Raw genomic sequence first — 23,213 nt, 5'->3', positions numbered from 1 at the left:
ATAACGGTTACAAAGACTGGCAAGAAATTAGAAAAACAGGTTGCATAACAAATTCACAGATAATATCACTGTGTATGTATAGAAATCCAAAAGACTCTACTGAAAAATGGTTAGAACTGATGAGTGAATTAGCAATACAGCTGGGTTCAAAACCAAATTTTTAAAATAAGTATGTACAGGATACCTCTATATATTAACAACAAATGAAAAAAAATTTTTAGAAAAACAATATCATTTAACAAAATATTAAATAGCTAGGGGAAAAAATTAATAAAAGCTGTGGCATACTTAAGCATGGGAATCTACTAACCATTGCTAAATTAGAAGAGAACTAAGTAAATAAAGAAATAGTCCATGTTCACGGATTGTCAGGGTCAATATTTTTAAGAAGTCATTTCTTCCCAAATTCATCATAGATTCAACAAGACTTGAATTGAAGCAGCAGATTGTTGAGGGAAGTTAACAAGTTGCATGTGTAAGGATCTAGCATATTTTGAAGAACAAGGTTAGAGGTTTTACACAACCAGATTTCAAGCTTCACTACTAAGCCAATGGGGCACAAGGATAAATAAACCAATAGAAAAGATGAGAAATTTCAGAAATAGATTCACAAATTTATTGATAAATGAACTGGAGGTTCAGTGTGCTGTTCTCACTTTTTTATATGTTAAAAAAAATTCATAGTAAAAAAAGTTTAAAAAATAGAGCACCAAAAACAAGCTAACCATAAAGGAACAAATCATCATATGACATGAAGATAAAAAAAAGAAAAGTACTAAGTGAAGGAAGAGGCAGAGTCCTCAGTAACACCCCCGCGGTATTTACTAGTAGGGATTATAAAAATGCTGTTTAGTAATGTCATAAGGGACCCTTTAAGACTCATGCTGTTTAAACTCTTTCAGTTCATCTATATTTTATTATTTCTGAACACAAAATGGAAGGCCACTGCATTTTAGGGTTTTCTTTTTTTTTTTAAATAATTATAGAACTAAGATCTCAAAACAGCTAACGTATCCAAAAGTCTAATACTGATCAACAATTTATGTAGCCTCAAGAGCTTGTTTTATTTCTCTCCATGTTTTCACTTACCTGGTAGCTGTGTTTCCCATCTTATTGTAAAGCCTCTTTCACTTCTTAAATGTTCAGAATAGAGATGAAAATAGAGGGCGTTGTCACTACTGAGGAGCTCGTGAGGGGGGCTGGAGCCACAAAATCTTCCGAGCTGATGTGCTGCAGAGGAATCTCCATCGTGAATCTGAAGAAACTCGTGTGGACAGTTGTTTGTGGGTTCTAACTGAAAAAAAGTGAAAGTGATCCGCAGTACCTGAAAAAAGAAAAAAGGTCATAAGAGATTATTTTCCACTTCTATGTTAATTCTAAAGAATTTCTCCTACTAATTGGAAGCATTTCTATTGAGTTCCTTTCAAGAGACAGATCTATAATTTCCTATTACCTAATTATCCACAAATATGTACGACAATTCTATATATTAAGTGAAACTTGTGTTAAAAATTGCTTAGACCTTAACTTCAGCTAATATCAAAAATCTCAATATTAACAAGATAGATTTGTAATAGCTTTACTGAGGTACAAAGAACTGTACATATTTAATGTGTACAGTTTGAGAAGTTTGCAAATATGTAAACACCTGTGACACCATCAATGGAGTCAATATAATAGACATAACCAACAGCTTCCAATTTCCTTCTCTCCCTCTCTCATTTTTTCTCTCTCTCTCTTCCTTGTAAGAACACGGCATGTGATCTACCTTCTTACATTTGAGTACAGTGCTGTATTGGTACCTATAGGAACAATGTTGTATGGCAGATCTCTAGAACTTAATCACCTTGTGCAAATGAAACGTTACACCCATTAAGTTATTGTTCAATGGGTTAATGAAATAGATTTACCTAGATTTCATTAATCATAAAGTTCATTAAACAAAGTCACTCCAAATGTATAGCTAACAGTGCTTCCAAATTGGTAACATATATAATATGAATATCTACCTTGAATTAAATTTAACTGACAAATAAATAGCCTGCAGCCTACTCATAATTCATCAGTGACCCCCAGGGATGCTGATTCCTTTGTTGTTGCTCAGTTGCTCAGTCATGTCCGACTCTTTGAGATCCCATGGACTGCAGCACACCAGGCTTCCCTGTCCATCACCATCTCCCAGAGTTTGCTCAAACTCATGTGCATTCAGTCAGTGATGCCATCCAACCATCTCATCCTGTTGTCCCCTTCTCCTCCTGCCTTCAATCTTTCCCAGCATCAGGGTCTTTTCTAATGAGTCAGCTCTTTGCATCAGGTGGCCAAAGTATTAGATTTTCAGCTTCAGCATCAGTCCTTCCAGTGAATATTCAGGGTTGATTTCCTTCAGGGTTGACTGGTTTGATCTACATGCAGTCCAAGGAACTTTCCAAAGTCTTTTCCAACATCACAGTTTGAAAGCATCAATTCTCTGGCAGTCAGCCTTCTTTATGGTTCAACTCTCACATCCATACATGACTACTGGAAAAACCATAGCTTTGACTAGATGGATATTTGTTGGCAAAGTAACATCTCTGCTTTTTAATATGCTGTCTAGGTTGGTCATAGCTTTTCTCCCAAGGAGCAAGCGTCTTTTAATTTCATGGCTGCGGTCACCATCTGCAGTGATTTTAGGGCCCAAGAAAAGAAAGTCTGTCACTGTTTCCATTGTTTCCCCATCTATTTGCCATGAAGTAATGGAACTGGATGCCATGATCTTAGTTTCTGGAATGTTGCCTTTTAAACCAGCTTTTTCACTCTCCTCTTTCAACTCTATCAAGAGGCTCTTTAGTTCTTCTTCACTTTCTGCCATAAGGGTGATGTCATCTGCATATCTGAGGTTATTGATATTTTTCCCGCCAATCTTGATTCCAGCTTATGCTTCATCCAGCCTGGCATTTCACATGATGTACTCTGCATATAAGTTAAATAAGCAGGGTGACAATATACAGTGACGTACTTCTTTCCCAATCTGGAAGCAGTTCATTGTTCCATGTGTGGTTCTAACTGTTGCTTCTTGACCTGCACACAGACCTCTCAGGAGGCAGATAAGGTGGTCTCATATCAGTTTATTGTGAATCAAAGGCTTTAGTGTGTCAGGGAAGCAATAGATGTTTTTCTGGAATTCTCTTGTTTTTTTCTATGATTGGACATTGGCAATTTGATCGCTGGTTCCTCTACCTTTTCTAAATCCAGCTTGAACATCTGGAAGTTCATAGTTCACATACTATTGAAGCTTAGCTTGGAGAATTTTGAGCATTATTATGCTAGCATGTGAAATGAGTGCAATTGTGTGGTAGTTTGAACATTCTTTGGCATTGCCTTTCTTTGGGATTGGAATGAAAATGGACCTTTTCCCCCTGTGGCCACTACTGAGTTTTCCAAATTTGCTGGCATATTGAGTGCAGCATTTTAACAGCATCATTTTAGGGTTTGAAATAGCTCAACTGGAATTCCATCACCTCCACTAGCTTTGTTCATAGTGATGCTTCCTAAGGCCTACTTGACTTCGCACTCTAAGATGTCTAGCTCTAGATGAGCAATCACACTATTGTGGTTTACCATTGTGATAACCATTGTGTTTAATCTGCATCATTAATATCGTTTTTGTACAGTTCTTCTTGTATTCTTGCCACGTCTTCTTAATATCTTCTGCTTCTGTTAGGTCCATACTTCTTCTGTCCTTTATTGTTCCCTTTGCATGAAATGTTCCCTTGGTATCTCTAATTTTCTTGAAGAGACCTCTAGTCTTTCCCATTCTATTGTTTTCCTCTATTTCTTTGCATTGAGCACTTAGGAAGGATTTCTTATCTCTTCTTGCTATTCTTCGGAACTCTGCATTCAGATGGGTATAGCTTTCCTTTTCTCCTTTGCCTTTCACTTCTCTTATTTTCTCAGCTATTAGGGGTCTCTGAACCTCTCAGCTGATACCCAGCCTGGATGGATGGCTTAGGGTGTAGGCCTGTATAACGGGTATTCATCTTTGGTGTTTGGATGTCATTAAGGGATGAGAAATATCAAGAGCAGACATCAGGGAAAGGTACTATGAAGAGTTCTGAGTATGCAAGCAGGTGAGAATAAACATATAAATATGTCTCCAAGTTAAAATGTTAGACTGCGCAGACTTGAATATAGTAATATGACTAAAGAAACATAAAAGATTTTGTGCCGACAACCTCATCTGAAACAGCCAAACTATCAGAGGTGGTTGTTGAAAGAATCTAATTTATGATCTAAAACCACCACAGCATTCAGCTCATGAAAAAGGGAATCAGGATGTTTTTGAAATGCTATGCTAGGGTACTTTTAACATCTCTTACCCAACATTACATCATTTTTGTCCTTGAAGCAATTTCAATGAAAATCAAATAAACGTTTATAAATTGAAGTATCCTTATTTCAATATTATATAAACTGTATTATGTAAACTGTGATGGGGATAAGAAAATTCACAATACTCAAGAAAAACAGCATAAAATTTTTTTACAAGCTCACAAGAAAAGCATTAAAAGTTTTTCACAAAATGATTTTTTTCTTGAAAGAAACATGTTTTCAATGTCAGGAAACAGAATTCATGAAAACTAAATGGAAGGAAGGAAATTCACATAACATACCCAATGGGAGATCAACTTTGGAGTTTACTCTATTGTGGGATCACCAGACCCCAAAGAATCCTTGCTCAAGGGAAAAAATATTTCTAACCTTGACAATGACCTCTGCAACATTAGTTTGCTGGGAAAATTTAATAGTATTTCAAGGGAAAGCCTTAGCTAGTCAGATATGCAACTTTAATTTAATGAGTCCATGAGTTGGTTGAGAAGTAAATATTTGGAAAAGTCTGAGTAATGCTGGAGATAAAAGCACTAAAAACCTTGGGCTAGGATCTTAATTTGAAGACCATTTGCCCAGAAGTCCAGTCACTGGAGTCAAATGGCCTGGGTTCAGGTCCCTGCAGGCCACTTAAAGACCTCACACCCCTGGACAGACGTCTCAGCTGCTCAAGGGTAAATGAGGTGATGGGAGTTAAAACGCAATAATTAAACATATGTAAAGCAATGAACATAGCACACCTGGAGAGTGTGCTGTCAGATAAGGAAACCATCTTAACAGCAGTCCCCATTTTGGCATAATGATCAACCTAACATTGAATGATCACTACCAGTTTGGTAACAATATGACTTTACAAATGGCTGACTTGCCGTCAGCCAACCCATGTAAAGAAGTGTCTGTACTGGACAAAGCACAGGCTTTGAAAGACTAACTTGGCTTTAAAATCCAACTAGTCCAATTACCAGATAAAGAGTGTTTTTAAAAACACTGCAAAGTGCACAGTTCAACTTTGTTTCCTCTGCAGTGTGTGGAGAGTCCCTCTCGGGGATGAATGGAAGCTTTCCCAATTACTTAGCTTCTCATAGTTTCCATTATTTCATCTACACAAATGAGGATACCAACACTGCAATTAAAAGAGTTAGTGTTAAAAGTTTTCAAGAAAGGTATACAAAATACTTAGCCCAAAGCCTGATACTTAGAAAGTCCTCAACATTTTGTAGTTGTTCAGTTGCCAAGTCGTGTCCAGCTCTTTGTGACCCCAAGGACTGAAGCATGCCAGGCTTCCCTGTCCCTCACCATCTCCCGGAGCTTGCCCAAGGTCCTCAGTATATGATAGTTGAATTATCATTATATGTAAAATAGTGTAATATATAAATGTAGTACATATTCATACATAAAAATGAAACACAGTGCGGCTGGGAGGTGCTGTATTTACCTTTCCCTCTTCAGTGTGGATAACCCAGAAGCAGTTAATGTCATGAGCATAAGCAACATCAGGGCTCACAAAGCTGAAGCTCCCATTCATCCCCGAGAGGGACTCTCCACACACTGCAGAGGAAAAGAAGTTAACTGTGCTTTACAGAGACTCTGGGAAGGAAGAGGCCAAGCAACTCCCACTCTGCCCCTGAAGCCTTTAGAGAGTCTGAGTAATTCATGTTGGAGACAAAAGCCTGCCATTCTTTCTTCTCATTGGTCTCCTTCTTCCTTCAGCATCTACTCAATTCCCACCTTGTGCTCAGAGTCCAGCTTACGTGTCCTCATCTCCACCTGAGTTTCCCTGCCTCTCAGTGTTTCCTCTGGCCCTTATTCCCTCTGTGTCTGTGACACCTGACCCCACACAATTTAATTCGTATCTTTAATTCTTGTCTCCCCTCTGCCATATTAACCTTGTGTCCTCAACTGGAAGAAGAGCTGAAAGTAGGTGGAGATTATTTTATTTTCTGTTTCCTTATTTTTCCACAGGGTCTACTAGAGTCCTAAACACACAATAAAGCCTCAGTAGATGTGCTGATTCAAAATCAGGAGGAATGAGGGACAGGAGGAGCAGTCAGAAGAGTTTTATGGAGAAGGCTGAATACGAAGCCTTCCTTGGGGACAGATACATTCTGATGGGAAGCAATGAAGGATTTTGGAGAGGTTTGGGAAGGGAAATTTTCCAAATAAAGGAACACAGCAGAAATGTGGTGGCACATGGCATCAGGAGATAAGGAAAGCTGTCTGGCTTGAAAGGGCATATTTTTAGGGAACTAGTGAAGAAAAGGTTAGATGGTTAGGGTGAGGCTTGATTGTAGAGGATGATTGAAAAAGTCTTCCAGGTTCATTCGCAGTGTAATATTAACTCTCATTTCACTAGATGATTTGCATGTTATCTAGTAACCTTCAGTACCTTCATTTGGTATTTGGAGGTATACATGGTTTTCTCCATTTTATAAATAAGAAAAACTGAAGTTCAGAAATTAAGCTACTTCCTTGAGACTGTGGCTACTAAATGGAGAATCTGAAAAACCCAGAAATGCAGAATCCAAAGGTTGTCTTCTTTGTGCTATAATTTACTCTTTTATATCATTTTAATTTTAAGTGTCTTTATTCCACAACTAAACTCCTTGAGGGCAAAAGCTCTTTTATATATTTATAAGAATATATACATAGATATTTTTCACATATACTCCTCTTGTATTCCTCCGTATGCTAAAGACTTTTTTTATTTTAAATTTAAAAAGCAAACAAAACAAACAAACAAACAAAAAACCTAGCCCTGATCTTTATTTAACAGGCAAAAGGGAGCCACTGTATACTCTAGAACAGGAGAGTGACATGAGTATCTGTAATATTCCAGGGAAATGAAATGGCTGCTATAGAGGAGACTCTCCTTTAGAAAACTACAATAACTTAGTATATTCTGCTTTCAAAAGGGACATTATGAAAATGGAGAATATTAATGTTTTCTTTTATGAAAAGATGTGCATGGCTGAAGTTGAATTCACCTTATCTTACCTTGTGAATTTCAAACCATTTCTGCAAGGGAAGACAGTTCTAAGCCTTTGAGCAGCGGAACATGAAAGCAGGTTGTCGGGGAAAAGCTACAGCAGGACTCACTCAAGGATGACACTGCTAAACTGTGAGCCTCTGTGGTATGAGAGATGCTGAGTGTACCTTCCTGGGGAATGTGACAGAGAAATCCAGTCCAGAAATGTGTGCATTCACAACTGAAAGCATTAACGCCGTCCACACACGTTCCCCCATTCAGACAGGGGTTGCTCAGACACTCATTGATGTTTTCTGTGCAGTTGACACCAGTCCAGCCCGATTCACACTTACAAACATAACCAGAGACTGTTTCCTAAGGAAAGAAGAAACACCATGTCACAGAATGGAGGGACAGACAGTAATCATGACCCAACCTAAATAATAAAGAACAGCATGCTATGTATTTCAAGGAGAAGGTGTTGAACCACAAGCATCGTCCAGGAGCCTAACTACTAATTCATTTAAATGTTAATTCCAAAGAATAAGAAATTAGATGTATTTGGGTCAAATTGTAGGCTTTGTTTTACTGCTTTGTAAATCACTGAGAGAAAAAAATGAACTCATTGGTTTTTCCTGGGAACTAAAGTCATTACCTACCTTTTATCTGAAAGCTATTGACAACTCTTTATCTTAAGCTTGAATCATTACCTTAAAACTCATAAATCATAGAAAACATATTGCACAGAAGGGATCTAAATTTATTCTCCAGCACTCAGTTCCCTTAGGAAGAACAAAGGACTCACAATGCATTGTCCATTTACACAGGGCCGACTCAGGCAAATATTACTGAGTTGCACACATCCATTTGGCCCATAACCATTTCCAGTATATCCCGGAAGACAAGTGCAAAGAGGTAAGGAACCTGTTTGGAAATAGAAATGGAAATGTAAGTGCAGGTCTCCTTCACTCAGGCCCAGGAAGGAAACTCAGGCTCTGTGGTCTAGATTAGGAATCCTCAACGTCTGCGCATACCCTGGGGCAGACAAAGTGTGAGGTGAAAAGATTTAGAATCTTTTTCTCCCCTAGTTTTTAATCTTAAGACTAAGAAAGACAGCACACACTATCAATACTTCATTTACAGATTGACAGTGGTGCTGTCAGTCCGTATGTCATAGTCCCGAGTTGTAAAAAAAAATGTGAGGCCCAGCAAGGGGAAAGGGAGTTTCCTATTAAGGAGGGGTTGGCAGCAGGAAAGATCATTCCTGCAATGATGGTATCTGTACACATACTGAGCCCTAGAAATACATACTATTATAAAACCTCCGTTTATGGATGAAGACAAAGCACAGAGAGATTAAGTGCCTTGATCACAGACCCATAGCTAGAACATGGTAGAGCCAAGGGAAAAGTAAAGTGCAATCTTCTAGAATTCAACTCCTAACCACTTCAGTAGGCTGTTAATCATTTAACAAACACTTAAATAGTCATACATATATATTTAATATGTGCATACATACGCATTTATATTCTCTCATATATATGTGAGATATATGTGACATGTGCATATATATGACAAGTTAGTAAAATAAAGGCAGTATTTTGAAATAGCATGAGATATAATATATAATTCAATAAATGGAGTTGGAGACACCTATTTGGATAAAAACATCAAACTAGATTTTTACTTGATGCTATAGATAAAAATAAATCCTGAAAAGATCAAATATTTTAATATTAAAAATAAATTAAAATAAAAAGAACCATGTGTCAATACTTGACTTTCAAAGACTTTGGTAGGGAAGGCCAAATTCTAAGAGGAGGAATGCTAAAATGAAAGATTTACCTTTTTGACCACATAAAAATTTTAAACTTCTAAATAGAAAACACTACCATAAAATTAAAATAAAAACCACATGCCAAGAAAAATATATATAAAATATAAAACAACGAGATAATATCCTTATAGTACAAAATGAAATTTCACAGATCAGTAAGATAGCAGATGAACAAAGGACCTTAAAAAAATTAAATGGCGAGGAAATATATGAAATTTTTCATTATTTAATTAGTACTAATCAAAGTTTTTTGACTTAGTCAAAATTAAAATAATGAGAAGGCAATTTTTGCCTATAAAATTGATGAAAATGAAAACTCACTGTAGTACCCATTATTGTCAAGGGTGGGGTAAATGTATATTTGTACAGACTGTTAATAAGCAAATAAATTATTTATTCTTGAAAAAAAAAGTTTAGTAATATGCATGTATTTTTAAAGTTTTAGTAGGTGAAGCTTTTATGCAACACTGCAGACCCTGAAGGTTTTTGCCCTGGATCCATTTTTTTCCTTTCTTAGTAGGGAACTCTTTATTTATTTATTTACTTTTTAGGAACTCTTTAACTGAGGGTGTGGGCACCTGGAATAAAGACTATATTTCCCAACCTTCCTTGCAGCCACACTTAGCCACCTCACTCAGTCAGGCCAAAGGCCCAGAAAGGGGAGTCCTTAGAGACAACGGACATGTTCTTCCTTTCTCCTCTTCTCCTTGCTGCTAGAATACAGTCATGCATCTATCTGCTGGCTTAATTATCTTGGGGAAAATTTGCAAAAACTAGAGCAGATCATAAAAAATCCAATTGTACAGTTTTATAACATGGATTGATATTTGGTTTGAAGACCAAAGTAAGAATTTTGGAAATAGAGGATTTTGATTTTAAAAGGTTGATTTGCTTTAGAAGGTTATCCTAAAATACCCCAAACCAGAGGGAGAGATAAGTCATTACCTAGAGCCAAGGAGCATGACGCCTGTGGGTGGCAGCCTCCATTATTGACCGAGCAGCGGTCTATGAGCGTGCAGACTCTCCCATCGCCCTGATACCCTGAGCACAGCAAGAGCAGGCAAGTGAAAAACAATGTCAGCAACATGCAAGAAGAAGAATCCCTATCTGAGAATCAAATATCAAGACCCAGACCAACCAGAGATCTTCCATCATCAAAACAGAAAATGAAAATAAAATATGTCATAAATAAAATTACACAGTTAAGAAAATGGACAAGAATTAGGCACCTAATTTTGGAAACAATGTTCAGGGTTGTTTCTAATGACAAAAATAAAAATTAAAAGATATGAAAACTATGGAGAGACTTAGAAAGTGCTGACTCTAAGGAAGTGACATTTTTCTTTTTTTTTTTTCCTTTCTTTTTTTTTTTTAATTTAATTTTATTTTTAAACTTTACAATATTGTATTAGTTTTGCCAAATATCGAAATGAATCCGCCACAGGTATACCCACGTTCCCCATCCTGAACCCTCCTCCCTCCTCCCTCCCCTACCCTCCCTCTGGGTCGTCCCAGTTTTTCAATCACAGTGACTTCAAAGCTTTGAGCTGAATTATTTGAAAAGTCCAAAGTACTGCTGTTTTATGTTAATAAAACATACAGGGTTTCAGTTTGCCTCTTAGAACTCCCTGAACTTCTTAGATAGTAACTCAATTTAGATTAGAAAATAGAAGTCATGACTTCTTTCTGGAAGAGAAAGGAAATGCATGTGTATGATATGCCTATCATTAGGTCTGGTATTTAGTAAACTTTATATGGAAAACATCTCAAGAATCCATTATATTAATAAACTGTGGGAACAATACATCTGTGATCCACAGACAAAACCTGTCAAGTTCTTCATTATTTCAAGAGGCCATCCCACAGTTGGTAAAGGCTTATTATTTTCCATTGATATACAAAGTAACTTTTCTTTCTTTCTTATAACACATTCTAATATATCCTGGATCCAGAAGTCAAACTTTTTGCACCACTCAGCTCGCTTCCTTAGATATAAGTCATATTTACAATGGAACACAAGATCCTATTTTAAATGCATGTTGTGTCTGTAACGGTATCAGGAAATTTGGTGTAGCACCTGGTGGACATGAATGACAGTGGTAAGATCCATGCGTATTTATACACTCCACAAGAGGAGCCACAGAACAGCCGCCATTGTTTATCTCGCATTCATTGATATCTTCGCAAATGTATCCATTTCCTTGCCAGCCTAGAAAAACAGAAGGTTTGAAAAGTTAGTTAAAAACACGTAAAAACCTGCTTAACTATGTAAAGAAACATAGGTTAAAATGGTATATGTTCTACCTTTCAGACTGGCAAAAGCTGATTTAAATACTTATAATCAAATTCCGGCAAATAGGTGGGCACATCGGGTAGTCTTATATGCTATTAAGAGTCAGAAGTTAGATTAATTAAACCTATTTGAAAACAGATCTAGTCGTGTTCATTAAAGATTTTAAAATACATGACTTTTGACTAACAATTGCACTTCTGAAAACTCACTCTACAGTGATAAAATTGTCATCAGGTTTTATCTGTCAGTTTATCATTTATAAAGATGCAGGTAAGTCTACCACAGCATTGTTTAATGGGGAAAAAAAAAACTCTTAATGGTCCACAGTCACATATACTGAATATACTATGACTCATCTATACCAATGGATGCTAAAAGCTATTTTTAGTAATATGTGCACACACTGAAGGATTTTCCCATATATATTTTAATGGAAATATCGAATTTTAGAAATGTTATGCAGAGCTATGATCACAGTTTGGGGAAACAATTTTTCTTAAAACCTGCATATTGGTCTGTGTGTCTGTATAAATGAAGGAAAAGGTAGAAGAGGAGAGAGACACAGGGTTTTCCGATGATAACACCCAGGTTAGGACCACTAGACTCTGCTGCTGCTGCTGCTAAGTCGCTTCAGTCGTGTCCGACTCTGTGTGACCCCATAGATGGCAGCCCACCAGGCTCCCCTGTCCCTGGGATTTTCCAGGCAACAGTACTGGAGTGGGGTGCCATTGCCTTCTCCGACTAGACTCTAGTTGAAGGAAAGTTACTGGGCTCAAAATAGCCTGGAGTTAAAACTCCCCTCCGGGTCCTCCCCACCATTCTATGCAAAACAAAGAACTCTCTCACCTAAAGAAAAAAAAATGGACATTAAGGTTGATTACGCCCAGCTCCCAACCGGTCCCAGCCTCTGGCCAATCTCCAGAATTCCTTGCCCCAGCCATTTAAGAGAAACACTCTAAACAACCTTGGAGAAGAACAGGCCCCCTTAAGACAGTAGATTTCCACATATATGCCTATATATACTTACTGTTTTCTTGGGTTAGGGCAGCAGCTCACTAATCTGACTGCTGCCCCTTCTCGCCTCATTAAAGGTGATCTGTTCCTGTAAAGTGCCAGTCTCGTTCTTTTTCTGAACCTCGCCTTCTCTAGCTCCCTTACCCTCACTAGTGAACACACTCGGAGATGAAACAATTTGCCCAAGTTTACAAACAGCTGGCTTGTATGAAAGGTGGGACCAGAGCACGTGTCTTTTGATCTCAAATTTAATCAAGATCATGGCCACAGCAATAAAATGACTGACCTCCCAAACTCTACAGCTAATCCTGGCTATGCCATTTAACTTTACCACTCTTTGGGACAAACCACCCATTTCTTTCATTAAACTGCTATAGCAGTTAGATGGTCTGAAGTGGGATATAGTGAAATAGGACATGAAACTGGATTGGAAGGCATCCTGAAAACAGCTTTCTTATTCCTCGACAGTGAAAGGAAATTGGTCCTGCCATCTTGCTTGACTGGCATGGGGAGCCTGGCACCTGAGCCCAGGAGGGGACACACCCACATACCTGTGGGGCAGGCCCCACAGTAGAAGGATCCCGGGGTGTTGAAACACCGCACAAGTTCTGAGCAAGGTGCAGGCCAGAGGTTGCACTCATCTACATCCAGCGTACAGGCCGTGCTGTTCGACGGGGCCTTCCACCCAGCATCACAGATGCAGCTGTACTCAGGCTGTAGGAGCGACAAAGGTGTGAAAGCAGGCAGTAAGGAGGATGAGCAAGAAAAGCCTTTGAAAAATCTCACTGAGCCTGCAACTGATTCCTCTTCTAATGTGCATTTCCATGAGACCAACCGAGTGGCTTCTCTTTTCTTCCCACATGAGTAAGCATTTAGACCAGACCATGCAAAAAGAGAAACGGCTTTATTTCAGAGTAAGGGAAACCTATAATTTGCCCCCAAAGATGCCTGGAAAAAAGCAACAACAATCAAGAGCTGTAAGTCAATATAATTAAAGTCAATCAGCTCAGCCTGCTTTTAGAGGGAAAAACATCCATGTAGTCACAGACCTTGGAAAATCAATTCTGTTTTTTCCTTTTTGAAGGTCACACACACACTACCCTCCCACCATGGCTGGAAGGGAACCATTTTCCATCACATAGGCAGGGAAAAAACAACAACAACAACAAGTAAAAATAAATACCTGAAGGTCTCAAGGAGGGCCAACTGGGCCAGGGCTGGAGGACCTCTGGGCCAGGAATTAAGGTCAGCACAAGGGATACTTAGAGAAGTGGGCTCAAAGGGGCTCTGGGGCCAGGACAAACGCAGGCTCCTTAAAAGTGAATGTCACAAACAAGGGCAGGACTTTTGTGTTTCCATATCTTGTCATTGTTAAAACTCACAAGGCCAAGAGAAGATCATGTCTCACAGCGAGAGTCATGGGCAAATAATAAAAACATGAGTAATTTAATGAAATCAGCCTCTGAAGTCGTTTTCTGCTTTCTTATGGACAACCCTCATCACCTTCCTCATCTGAGCCCAGCTGAAAGGCAGGACGTGACTCCCCTCTGCAGCCCCACAGGGTCCTGTGTGTATACACACAGCTACAGAGAATGAGGAACTAATAACCAGCCTCCCCCCGCCATCCCCGAGAGGGCCCACTCTGCAAGGGACCCACCTCTCCAGCCTTCACTCGGACCAGATCCTCGCAGATGCCGTGCACGCAGCGCGCCTTGGAACCCCCCTCACAGTCATCATATTTGGATGCACACTGGGGGCCGTGGGTCTCAGGTGAGCAGAGACAACTGTTGGTCACACAAAGCACAACTCAGGACCCGTTTCTTAGCATCAGTTAAAAAATTAACAATAATTCTGATTGCAGGTCAGTGATATGCACATAGAATCATAAACCAGAAAACCAGATTTACTGGCTGGAGTCTTAGAAGAAAGTCACTCTGCTCCTCTTGAAGTGGCAGATCGAGTAAATGTGCTGTCATCTCAAATACGAGATGAGAGGGCACAACTACCTCTATAAATTCTTCTGCTATCAGGTCAAACAGCACTGTCACAGGTCAGACAGCTATGAACTAAGGGGGATAGAGTTCATTCAGGACGGTAGGGATCATCGTGTCCATTCATCGGCCACCCAGCTGGCTCCTCCAGTGAGCACAGGTGACCTTGACCAAATGGGTAAATTCTCGAATATACTCTAGGTTTGTATAACCCCATGGGCAGTGGTATATCCACATCTCAGAATCTTTGATGATGATAATCATATTGCAAAGGCCACATTTCTTCTCTCCATAAGAGATAAGTTAACATAGTAACAGTTCTTACATAGCCACTCACAAGATGTATTTATTACATAACACCTAAGATAGATCCCCTGGAGAAGGAAATGGCAGCTCACTCCAGTATTCTTATCTTGAAAATCCCACGGACTGCGGAGCCTGGTAGGTTACCATCCATGGGGTCGCAAAGAGTCAGACATGACTGAGTGACTTCACTTTCACTTTCAAGCTAGCCTAGCTGTTTTGTCCTAAGATTTCAATTCAGTAATAATCAAACAAGCAAGGCTTGCTCCTTGGAAGAAAAGCTATGACAAACCTAGACAGCATGTTAAAAAGTAGAGACATCAATTTGCCAACAAATGTCCATATAGTCAAAGCTATGGTTTTTTCAGTAATCATGTATAGATGTGAGAGTTGGACCAAAAAGAAAGCTGAGCACTGAAAAATTGATGCTTTTGAACTGTGGTGCTGGAGAAGACTCTCGTGAGTCCCCTGGACAGTAAGGGACAGTCAGTCCTAAAGGAGATCAACCCTGAATATCCATTGGAAGGACTGATGCTGAAGATGAAGCTCCAATACTTTTACCACCTGATGCAAAGAGCTGACTCTTTTGGAAAAGACCTTGATGCTAGGAAAGATTGACAGCAGGAGGAGAAGAGGGGTGATAGGGAATGAGATGGTTGGATGGCATCACTGACTCAATGGACATGAGTTTGAGCAAACTCCAAGAGATAGTGAAAGACAGGGAACCCTGGCATGTTGCAGTTCATGGCGTCACAAAGAGTCATGCATGACTTAGTGACTGAATAAAAGTTGTTTTAAACCATCGCAATCTTAAAGTTGCTAAGTTAGTTTTATATCTACCCTGCAGATTCAAAAGGAATATGGATGGTGTGAGACAGCAGCTGGGGAAAAGGGAAGAGGCAGAGAAGTCACAGAGCTTATTTACACATCTGAGCACAGCTGATGGGGTGAGAGTCAGGTCTGGTTGGTACTGTTTGCCTAACTTGAACTGTGTTGGCCACTGGGGCCAAGGGTCAGAGTCAAGGAACGAGGACCTGTGTGGCCATGGACTGTGAACTAGTTTCTGAGTGTTCTGGCAAAGGGGTCACTCTACCAGGTAAAGAAGCTCTTTTAGTGATATGTGTTGAGGATTTCCCCCAAGCTGTTAAGAATCTGCCTGCCAATGCAGGGGACACGGGGTTGGATCCACGGTCTGGGAAGATCCCACATGGCTCGGAGCAGCTAAGCCTGTGCACCACAACTACTGAAGCCCGAGTGCCAGAGCCTGTGCTCTGCAACAAGAGAAGCCACCGCAATGAGAAGACCTCGCACTGCAACTACAGTAGTCCCCATTCGGTGCAACTAGAGAAAGCACAGCAAGGAAGACCCAGCACAGCCACTGATTAATTATTTTTTAAAAAATACACGTTGAGGCACAAAAAGCTCAGCTGATGTCCATGGGTAAAAACAAACATGTGACTGGCAGCAAGGCAAAGGAGAGTTTGGCTGTTGGAGAAGCACCAGGGGCCTCACTCTGGGCACAGAACTTGGTGTAGCCATGGAGGCCCCAGAAACAACCATTGGGTGGCATCTCTGAGTAGGTTTTAAGGAAGAAAGAGATCAGTGAATGTGGCTGGAAATGGAGGGTTAAGAGTGTGGTGAATACCATTCAGGCTAACCAAGTAGGGTTGCCAGACCCAGCAAATAAAGATATAGGATGCCTAGCTTAAAATTTGGATTTCAGATAAATACTTTTTTGTTGTAAGTATATCCCATGCAATTCACAACATGTGTGCATGATAAGTTGCTTCAGTTATGTCCCACTCTTTGTGACCCTATGGACTGTAGCCTGCCAAGGCTCCTCTGTGCACGGGATTCTTGAGGCAAAAGTACTGGAGTGGGTTGCCATGCTCTCCTCCAGGAGATCTTCCCAACCCAGGGATCAAGCCCGTGTCTTTTATGCCTCCTGCATTGGCAGGCGGGTTCTTTATCATTAGCACCACCTGGGAAGCCCTGCAACTCACAACATCAATACATAATTGAGTAAAAGCTGTTCCATTAATAAATTACATTTCTGAACATTCCAAGGTTGCCTTTCTCATTAAGACAAGGTCAGAGATTAATAGCAATACATGATTAAACTTATAAAGGAATTCAATTACTCATTCCTTCCCCATAGCTATTTATCTTCTTCTCATTTTCCATACTTCCCCTCCCATATTCTCTTCCCTTTTCTCATTCACTCTCCCATCCTTATGCAGAGCATTCTGAGAATTTAATTAGACTCTTGGAGGTGATAGGACTTAGACCATTTCTTCACATATGTGAGGATTTGAACCTGGTGGCTTCCTTGCTAAAAGTTTATCTTACCAGCATCTGCACTCACCAAAAATAAATTTTTTTAATCTTTAAACCAACTCCTGCTAGCTTTCTGAGTCTCTGATGCATGAGAAGTCTGAGTATTCAAGACCCCACAGGACAGGATAGCCTTGGTTTAAATCTTGATGCTACTTGTTAACTCTTCACCTGAGACAATGTAATAATAACTCCCTCTGCCTCCATTTCTTGTAAATTAATAGTGTCAAGCTATGAGCTCTATTTTCACCTTGGGGTCTAAAGGCATTTTCCTGCAGGAAGTGCTCAGGAAATTGTGTTTATCTTATCACTAAATGCTTTATTATTGGAAAAGGACTAGAGATTTGAGCAGAGATTTTGGTTCAAGGACCTGCAGTTAAATCCTCCCTCTTTATCTCTCTTTTCCTTCTCCCTTGCTATTGTTATTCGGAGAGGAGTAAATTTTAATCCTACAGGTTTCCCTAAACAGCTACAGTATACTTCTCTCATTTAAGTTTAGATAAGGTGAGAAGCTCCAATACTTTGGTGAAGAGCCAACTCATTGGAAAATACCCTGATGCTGGGAAAGATCGAGGCAAGAGGAGAAAGGGTGATGAAGTAACAGAAGATGAGATGGTTAGATAGCATCTCCGACTCAGTGGACATGAATATGAGCAAACTTCAGGAGATAGTTAAGGACAGGAAAGCCTGGTGTGCTGTAGTCCATGGGGTTGCAAAGAGTCAGAGACAACTTATTGAGTCAGACACAATTTAGTGACTCAACAACAGCAAGGTGAGAAGTAGAAAGCTGAAAGGAAGAAGAAAGCCAGGTACACTAGCAATTTCCTCACTATGATACTTAAAGACAAGCATTTTAAATCCCATTTTATTGGCATGGTTCAAATTGCCCAAGGCACAGGATTAGCAATTGGCAGAAGATAAATTTACACCTAAGATAGTGTTACTCCTGTACTACTGTTTTTCCACATCACATTCCCACCTTCTGAAAGGGAGAGTTAGTTGAATACTTTCCCTTTTTATATATCCTTTAACACAACAGTGTTTACATGCAAAATGTATTAATAAATTCTCAAGGTGTCTAGATATGCCCTTAAAGAAACAGAGTAGTGAATTTTATGCCCTCTTGTGAAGTCAAGTGGGCCTTAGAAAGCATCACTACGAACAAAGCTAGTGGAGGTGATAGAATTCCAGTTGAGCTATTCCAAATCCTGAAAGATGATGCTGTGAAAGTGCTGCACTCAATATGCCAGCAAATTTGGAAAACTCAGCAGTGGCCACAGGACTGGAAAAGGTCAGTTTTCATTCCAATCCCAAAGAAAGGCAATGCCAAAGAATGCTCAAACTACCGCACAAATGCACTCATCTCACACGCTAGTGGAGTAATGCTCAAAATTCTCCAAGCCAGGCTTCAGCAATATGTGAACTGTGAACTTCCTGATGTTCAAGCTGGTTTTAGAAAAGGCAGAGGAACCAGAGATCAAATTGCCAACATCCGCTGGATCATGGAAAAAGCAAGAGAGTTCCAGAAAAACATCTATTTCTGCTTTATTGACTATGCCAAAGCCTTCGACTGTGTGGATCATAATAAACTGTGGAAAATTCTGAAAGAGATGGGAATACCAGACTACCTGATCTGCCTCTTGAGAAATCTGTATGCAGGTCAGGAAGCAACAGTTAGAACTGGACATGAAACAACAGACTGGTTCCAAATAGGAAAAGGAGTACGTCAAGGCTGTATATTGTCACCCTGCTTATTTAACTTATATGTAGAGTACATCATGAGAAACGCCGGACTGGAAGAAACACAAGCTGGAATCAAGATTGCCGGGAGAAATATCAATAACCTCAGACATGCAGATGACACCACCCTTATGGCAGAAAGTGAAGAGGAACTAAAAAGCCTCTTGATGAAAGTGAAAGTGGAGAGTGAAAAAGTTGGCTTAAAGCTCAACATTCAGAAAACGAAGATCATGGCATCTGGTCCCATCAGTTCATGGGAAATAGATGGGGAAACAGTGGAAACAGTGTCAGACTTTATTTTTTTGGGCTCCAAAATCACTGCATATGGTGACTGCAGCCATGAAATTAAAAGACGCTTACTCCTTGGAAGGAAAGTTATGACCAACCTAGATAGCATATTCAAAAGCAGAGACATTACTTTGCCAACAAAGGTTCGTCTAGTCAAGGCTATGGTTTTTCCTGTGGTCATGTATGGATGTGAGAGTTGGACTGTGAAGAAGGCTGAGCGCCGAAGAATTGATGCTTTTGAACTGTGGTGTTGGAGAAGACTCTTGAGAGTCCCTTGGACTGCAAGGAGATCCAACCAGTCCATTCTGAAGGAGATCAGCCCTGGGATTTCTTTGGAAGGAATGATGCTAAAGCTGAAACTCCAGTACTTTGGCCACCTCATGCGAAGAGTTGATTCATTGGAAAAGACTCTGATGCTGGGAAGGATTGGGGGCAGGAGGAGAAAGGGACGCCAGAGGATGAGATGGCTGGATGGCATCACCGACTTGATGGATGTGAGTTTGAGTGAACTCTGGGAGTTGGTGATAGACAGGGAGGCCTGGAGTGCTGCGATTCATGGGGTCACAAAGAGTCGGACACGACTGAGCGATTGAACTGAACTGAACTGAAGAAGTAACTTTTGTAATGACTTTCTATTGCTGATTTGGTTCCAGTAGAAAAAAAAAGGGGGGGGGGTGGTTCTGTCTTGAAAAACACTGCAAGTACATTTGGCCATTGAGACGAGGTCACACATACTTCCATGGTCATAGTTTAACTTGTGTTACAGTCTATGGTTCAATATTAATATAATTGACTAACTAAAAGAGGTCATATGTTTAATATCTAACTCCATTCCATCTGAGCTAAAACCAGATGATTCTCATTGTTTAAGCTCTGCCTATTTTAAAACCCACTAGTGATAAAAATGAAAATAAGTAAAATAAAATATGATAATCACCATTGTGTTCCTGGAGAAAAAACAAACAACAAATTTAACTTCTTTTTTTCTATAAAGCCTTCTAGATCTGAGCTGGAAGTATATAACAGGCACCATCTATGCAGGCAAATGTGGATCCCATGGGCTGTTTTAAACCCACAGTCAGCAGGAAACAGTAAGAATCAATTCTTCAGAATAAAGAGGTAAAAACATATTGAGCAGTGGCAAAATATTATCGGTTAGCTGCCTGAGCACTTGGAAAAAGATTGGGAGCCCCAGGAGTTGGGGGAAACAGACAGTGGTTGTCCTTGCTGTATTCTCATGATTCCAAAAATCAATTTTTAGTTTAGGGGGAGAATGGATACATGTACATGGCTGAGTACATGTAAATGTCTGAGTCCCTTTGCTGTCCACCTGAAACTATCACAACATTGTTAATTAGCTATACTCCAAAATAAAATCAAAAGTTTAAAAAAATATGAGAATTTTTATCAGAAATTTTTCTGTGAAATGGGGCTTTCAGTGAACTAGTATTTGCATAGTGCTTTATCTTTCGAACTCTCCTGGTGGCTCAGAGGTTAAGCGTCTGCCTGCAATGCAGGAGACCTGGGTTTGATCCCTGGGTTGGGAAGATCCCCTGGAGAAGGAAATGGCAACCCACTCCAGTATTCTTGCCTGGAGAATCCCATGGATGGAGGAGCCTGGTGGGCTACAGTCCACTGGGTCGCAAAGAGTTGGACATGACTGAGCAACTTCACTTCACTTCACTTCACTTATCTTTCGAAGGTCTTTACCAAAAAAAGTTATTAATCCCTTTAAATAAAGACTCCTTTGTCTCCCACAAGAGTTAGGGACTGAAGGAGGCTGCAAAATCCAGAGCAAACTGCCCACTGCAGATTATTCAACAAGGGCTCAAGTATGTCTTCAGCAACTGTTCCCAGAAGTTTCCTGAAGGAGTTTCTAATCTCAAGGAAGCTACTGATTAACAAAGACTTAACCTCCCATAAAGAACAGAACTCGAGAAAGTATCAAAGGGCTCTGTATCATTCCACATAGATTCCACAAAACAACCTTTTAATCTTACGCTTATATACACATTTCTATTTTCTTTTATTCCTTCAAAAAGTCTTCACCATATGCCTGAATGAGAGTATTCAGGTCAGAGATAATCAGCTGGAATTCTTGAGGCTTCACACACTATCCCCACAGCAAGAAGAAACCAGATTAAAGACTGTGCTCCCTAATGTCCTCCAGGGAACCTGTGGCGGGCAGAAACTAGAAACCCAAATCATTTCCAGAGTCAGCACAATCAGTCCTTGGTTTTCTCTGATAGGATGGTGCAAGAGAGAATAATTCAGTACTCCTCTACCAAGTTTAATCTGCCATTTAGGCAACTCTCAACAAGTAAAATTGTTCTTTCTCGCTTGCTCACTCACTTGCTCGTGTGCACTCTCTCTCTCTCTTTCTCTCCCCGCCTCCTTTCCTCCCTCCTTCCTTCTCATTTCTATCTGGAAAAATTAACCTCTGACATGCAGGAAATAATTGTGTTAAAAATTTTCTTTTCATGACTTCCCTGGCAGTCCAGCGGTTAAGACTCCAAGCTTCCACTGCAGGGAGGATGGGTTTGATCTCTGATTGGGGTACTAAGATGCCACATACCATGTCAAGAACACAAACAACAACAAAAAATTTTTAAACCTTTCTTTTCATTGCCATTTTTCAGGGGTAAAAAGGCAAATTTGTCCTGAAGGAAAAACAATTTTGTCTTGATCTATGGATCTTTCCTCCCTGATGTACGTTTGTTATTTTGCTGGCTTGCAAGACTCCAGAAGACAGGGATGATAAAAGGAGAGAGAGTGAGAACTAACTCCAGGACATTCCTCGACGTCAGGAACGTGGGATCCAGGCTAGGAATCATTTGCCAGTGTTATCTCCAAGCAGCAGTTTTCATTAATAAATGCTCATAAATAGAAATCAGGTACTGAAAGATTAGACTTGCATTCTGGATCCAAGCTTGAGTATTTATCAAAACAGGGATCAGGGGATTCTTTTAAAGGAGAAATACAGTTTGGAGAGCAAAAAGTTCTTTAATAACGTAATACTTCATTGACATCAGAGATGTACAATGTGCAGGATATTGAAACTGAAAGACGTATCCACCAAAAGCCGGAATAAGTTAAATTTGTAACTTGCAATGAGGAAAAACTTTTAAGATCATAGTAAAAGAATTAAAGGAACAACAATAAAAGAGAAAGATTGTGGTTGCTTTTTAAGAATACAGTGTGCTAATAAACGACAAGGTCAAAAACAAAATTCCTGCACTCTTTTTTGCTGGAAAGGACAGAATGGGTTGTTACAAAGGAACTGAAGAATAGGACAGCAGGGATACTGGAAGAGAGTGAATAGCTGCTCTTGATTCCAGTGAGAGAAAACAGAGATTCTGTCACAACAGAACCCATTTCTTTATCTCTTAATAATCACAGAATATAGGAGACCCACCAAAATATGCGGAAAGACAATGTCTAGAGATTTTTTTTTAAGTGATTTTAAGGAACTACAGAAACCGAAGTTTGTTATTGATCTGCCATACATTTTTGGACTTGATTACTTAACAAGACAGTACATCAGTCAGTGTCACTTTACAGACCAATATTCCTAGAGTTTGATGGGAACGTGGAGGTACTGTGATGTCCAAGTCAGCTTTGTAAGAGAAGGGAAGTTTTCCTGCGGAGGGCGATGCGGGATTTGAGCGGGAGAATGCGGCGGATGAGCCCTGTGACAGTCAATCAGCAGAAAAGATGGCGGATGGGAGCAGGGAGACGATTGTGATGAGGGGCCTGATGACTAATTGAGGAAAGACAATGAGGATTATCCACGTGAAGAAAACCTCGGTTCGCCCTGCTCTGGTTATGGTGGACATTGTGCACAGTGCTTGAATGAAGTCCTGACTGGATCTATCAGCTCTCTCAGCTACTGAATGTGGGGGTGGCGGGGGAGGGGAGGGGGGGCAGGCTGTCCCTCTTCTACATGAGGCTCTCCCATGGCCATCCCTTCAAGCTTTGACTCCTACTAACCCCTCTGCCTTATCTTGCCCCAGGCCATCCTCACTCTACACTAGCCATGGGGGCCTCCTTCCTGAGAGAGAGAACAGGGAACAGGTTTCTTCA

General features: G+C 40.0%; 1 protein-coding gene across 1 annotated transcript in view; it reads right to left on the bottom strand.

Moving 5' to 3' along the window:
• The window catches only part of CUBN (cubilin), a 261,035-nt gene that overhangs the window by 231,229 nt on the left and 6,593 nt on the right, over positions 1-23,213 (bottom strand). Inside the window, exons 7-14 of the mRNA XM_005891915.2 lie at positions 14,132-14,258; positions 13,026-13,188; positions 11,245-11,376; positions 10,113-10,208; positions 8,136-8,254; positions 7,519-7,705; positions 5,801-5,913; positions 1,090-1,324 (exon numbers count right to left, since the gene is read on the bottom strand). Of these exons, the coding sequence (XP_005891977.2) occupies positions 1,090-1,324; positions 5,801-5,913; positions 7,519-7,705; positions 8,136-8,254; positions 10,113-10,208; positions 11,245-11,376; positions 13,026-13,188; positions 14,132-14,258 (1,172 nt within the window). The remainder of the gene's footprint in view (positions 1-1,089; positions 1,325-5,800; positions 5,914-7,518; positions 7,706-8,135; positions 8,255-10,112; positions 10,209-11,244; positions 11,377-13,025; positions 13,189-14,131; positions 14,259-23,213) is intronic.

Source organism: Bos mutus, chromosome 13, assembly GCF_027580195.1.
Source record: "Bos mutus isolate GX-2022 chromosome 13, NWIPB_WYAK_1.1, whole genome shotgun sequence".
Lineage (NCBI taxonomy): Eukaryota > Metazoa > Chordata > Mammalia > Artiodactyla > Bovidae > Bos > Bos mutus.
Note: the sequence above shows the minus strand (reverse complement) of the source record. Positions and strands in the feature narration are given on the sequence as shown.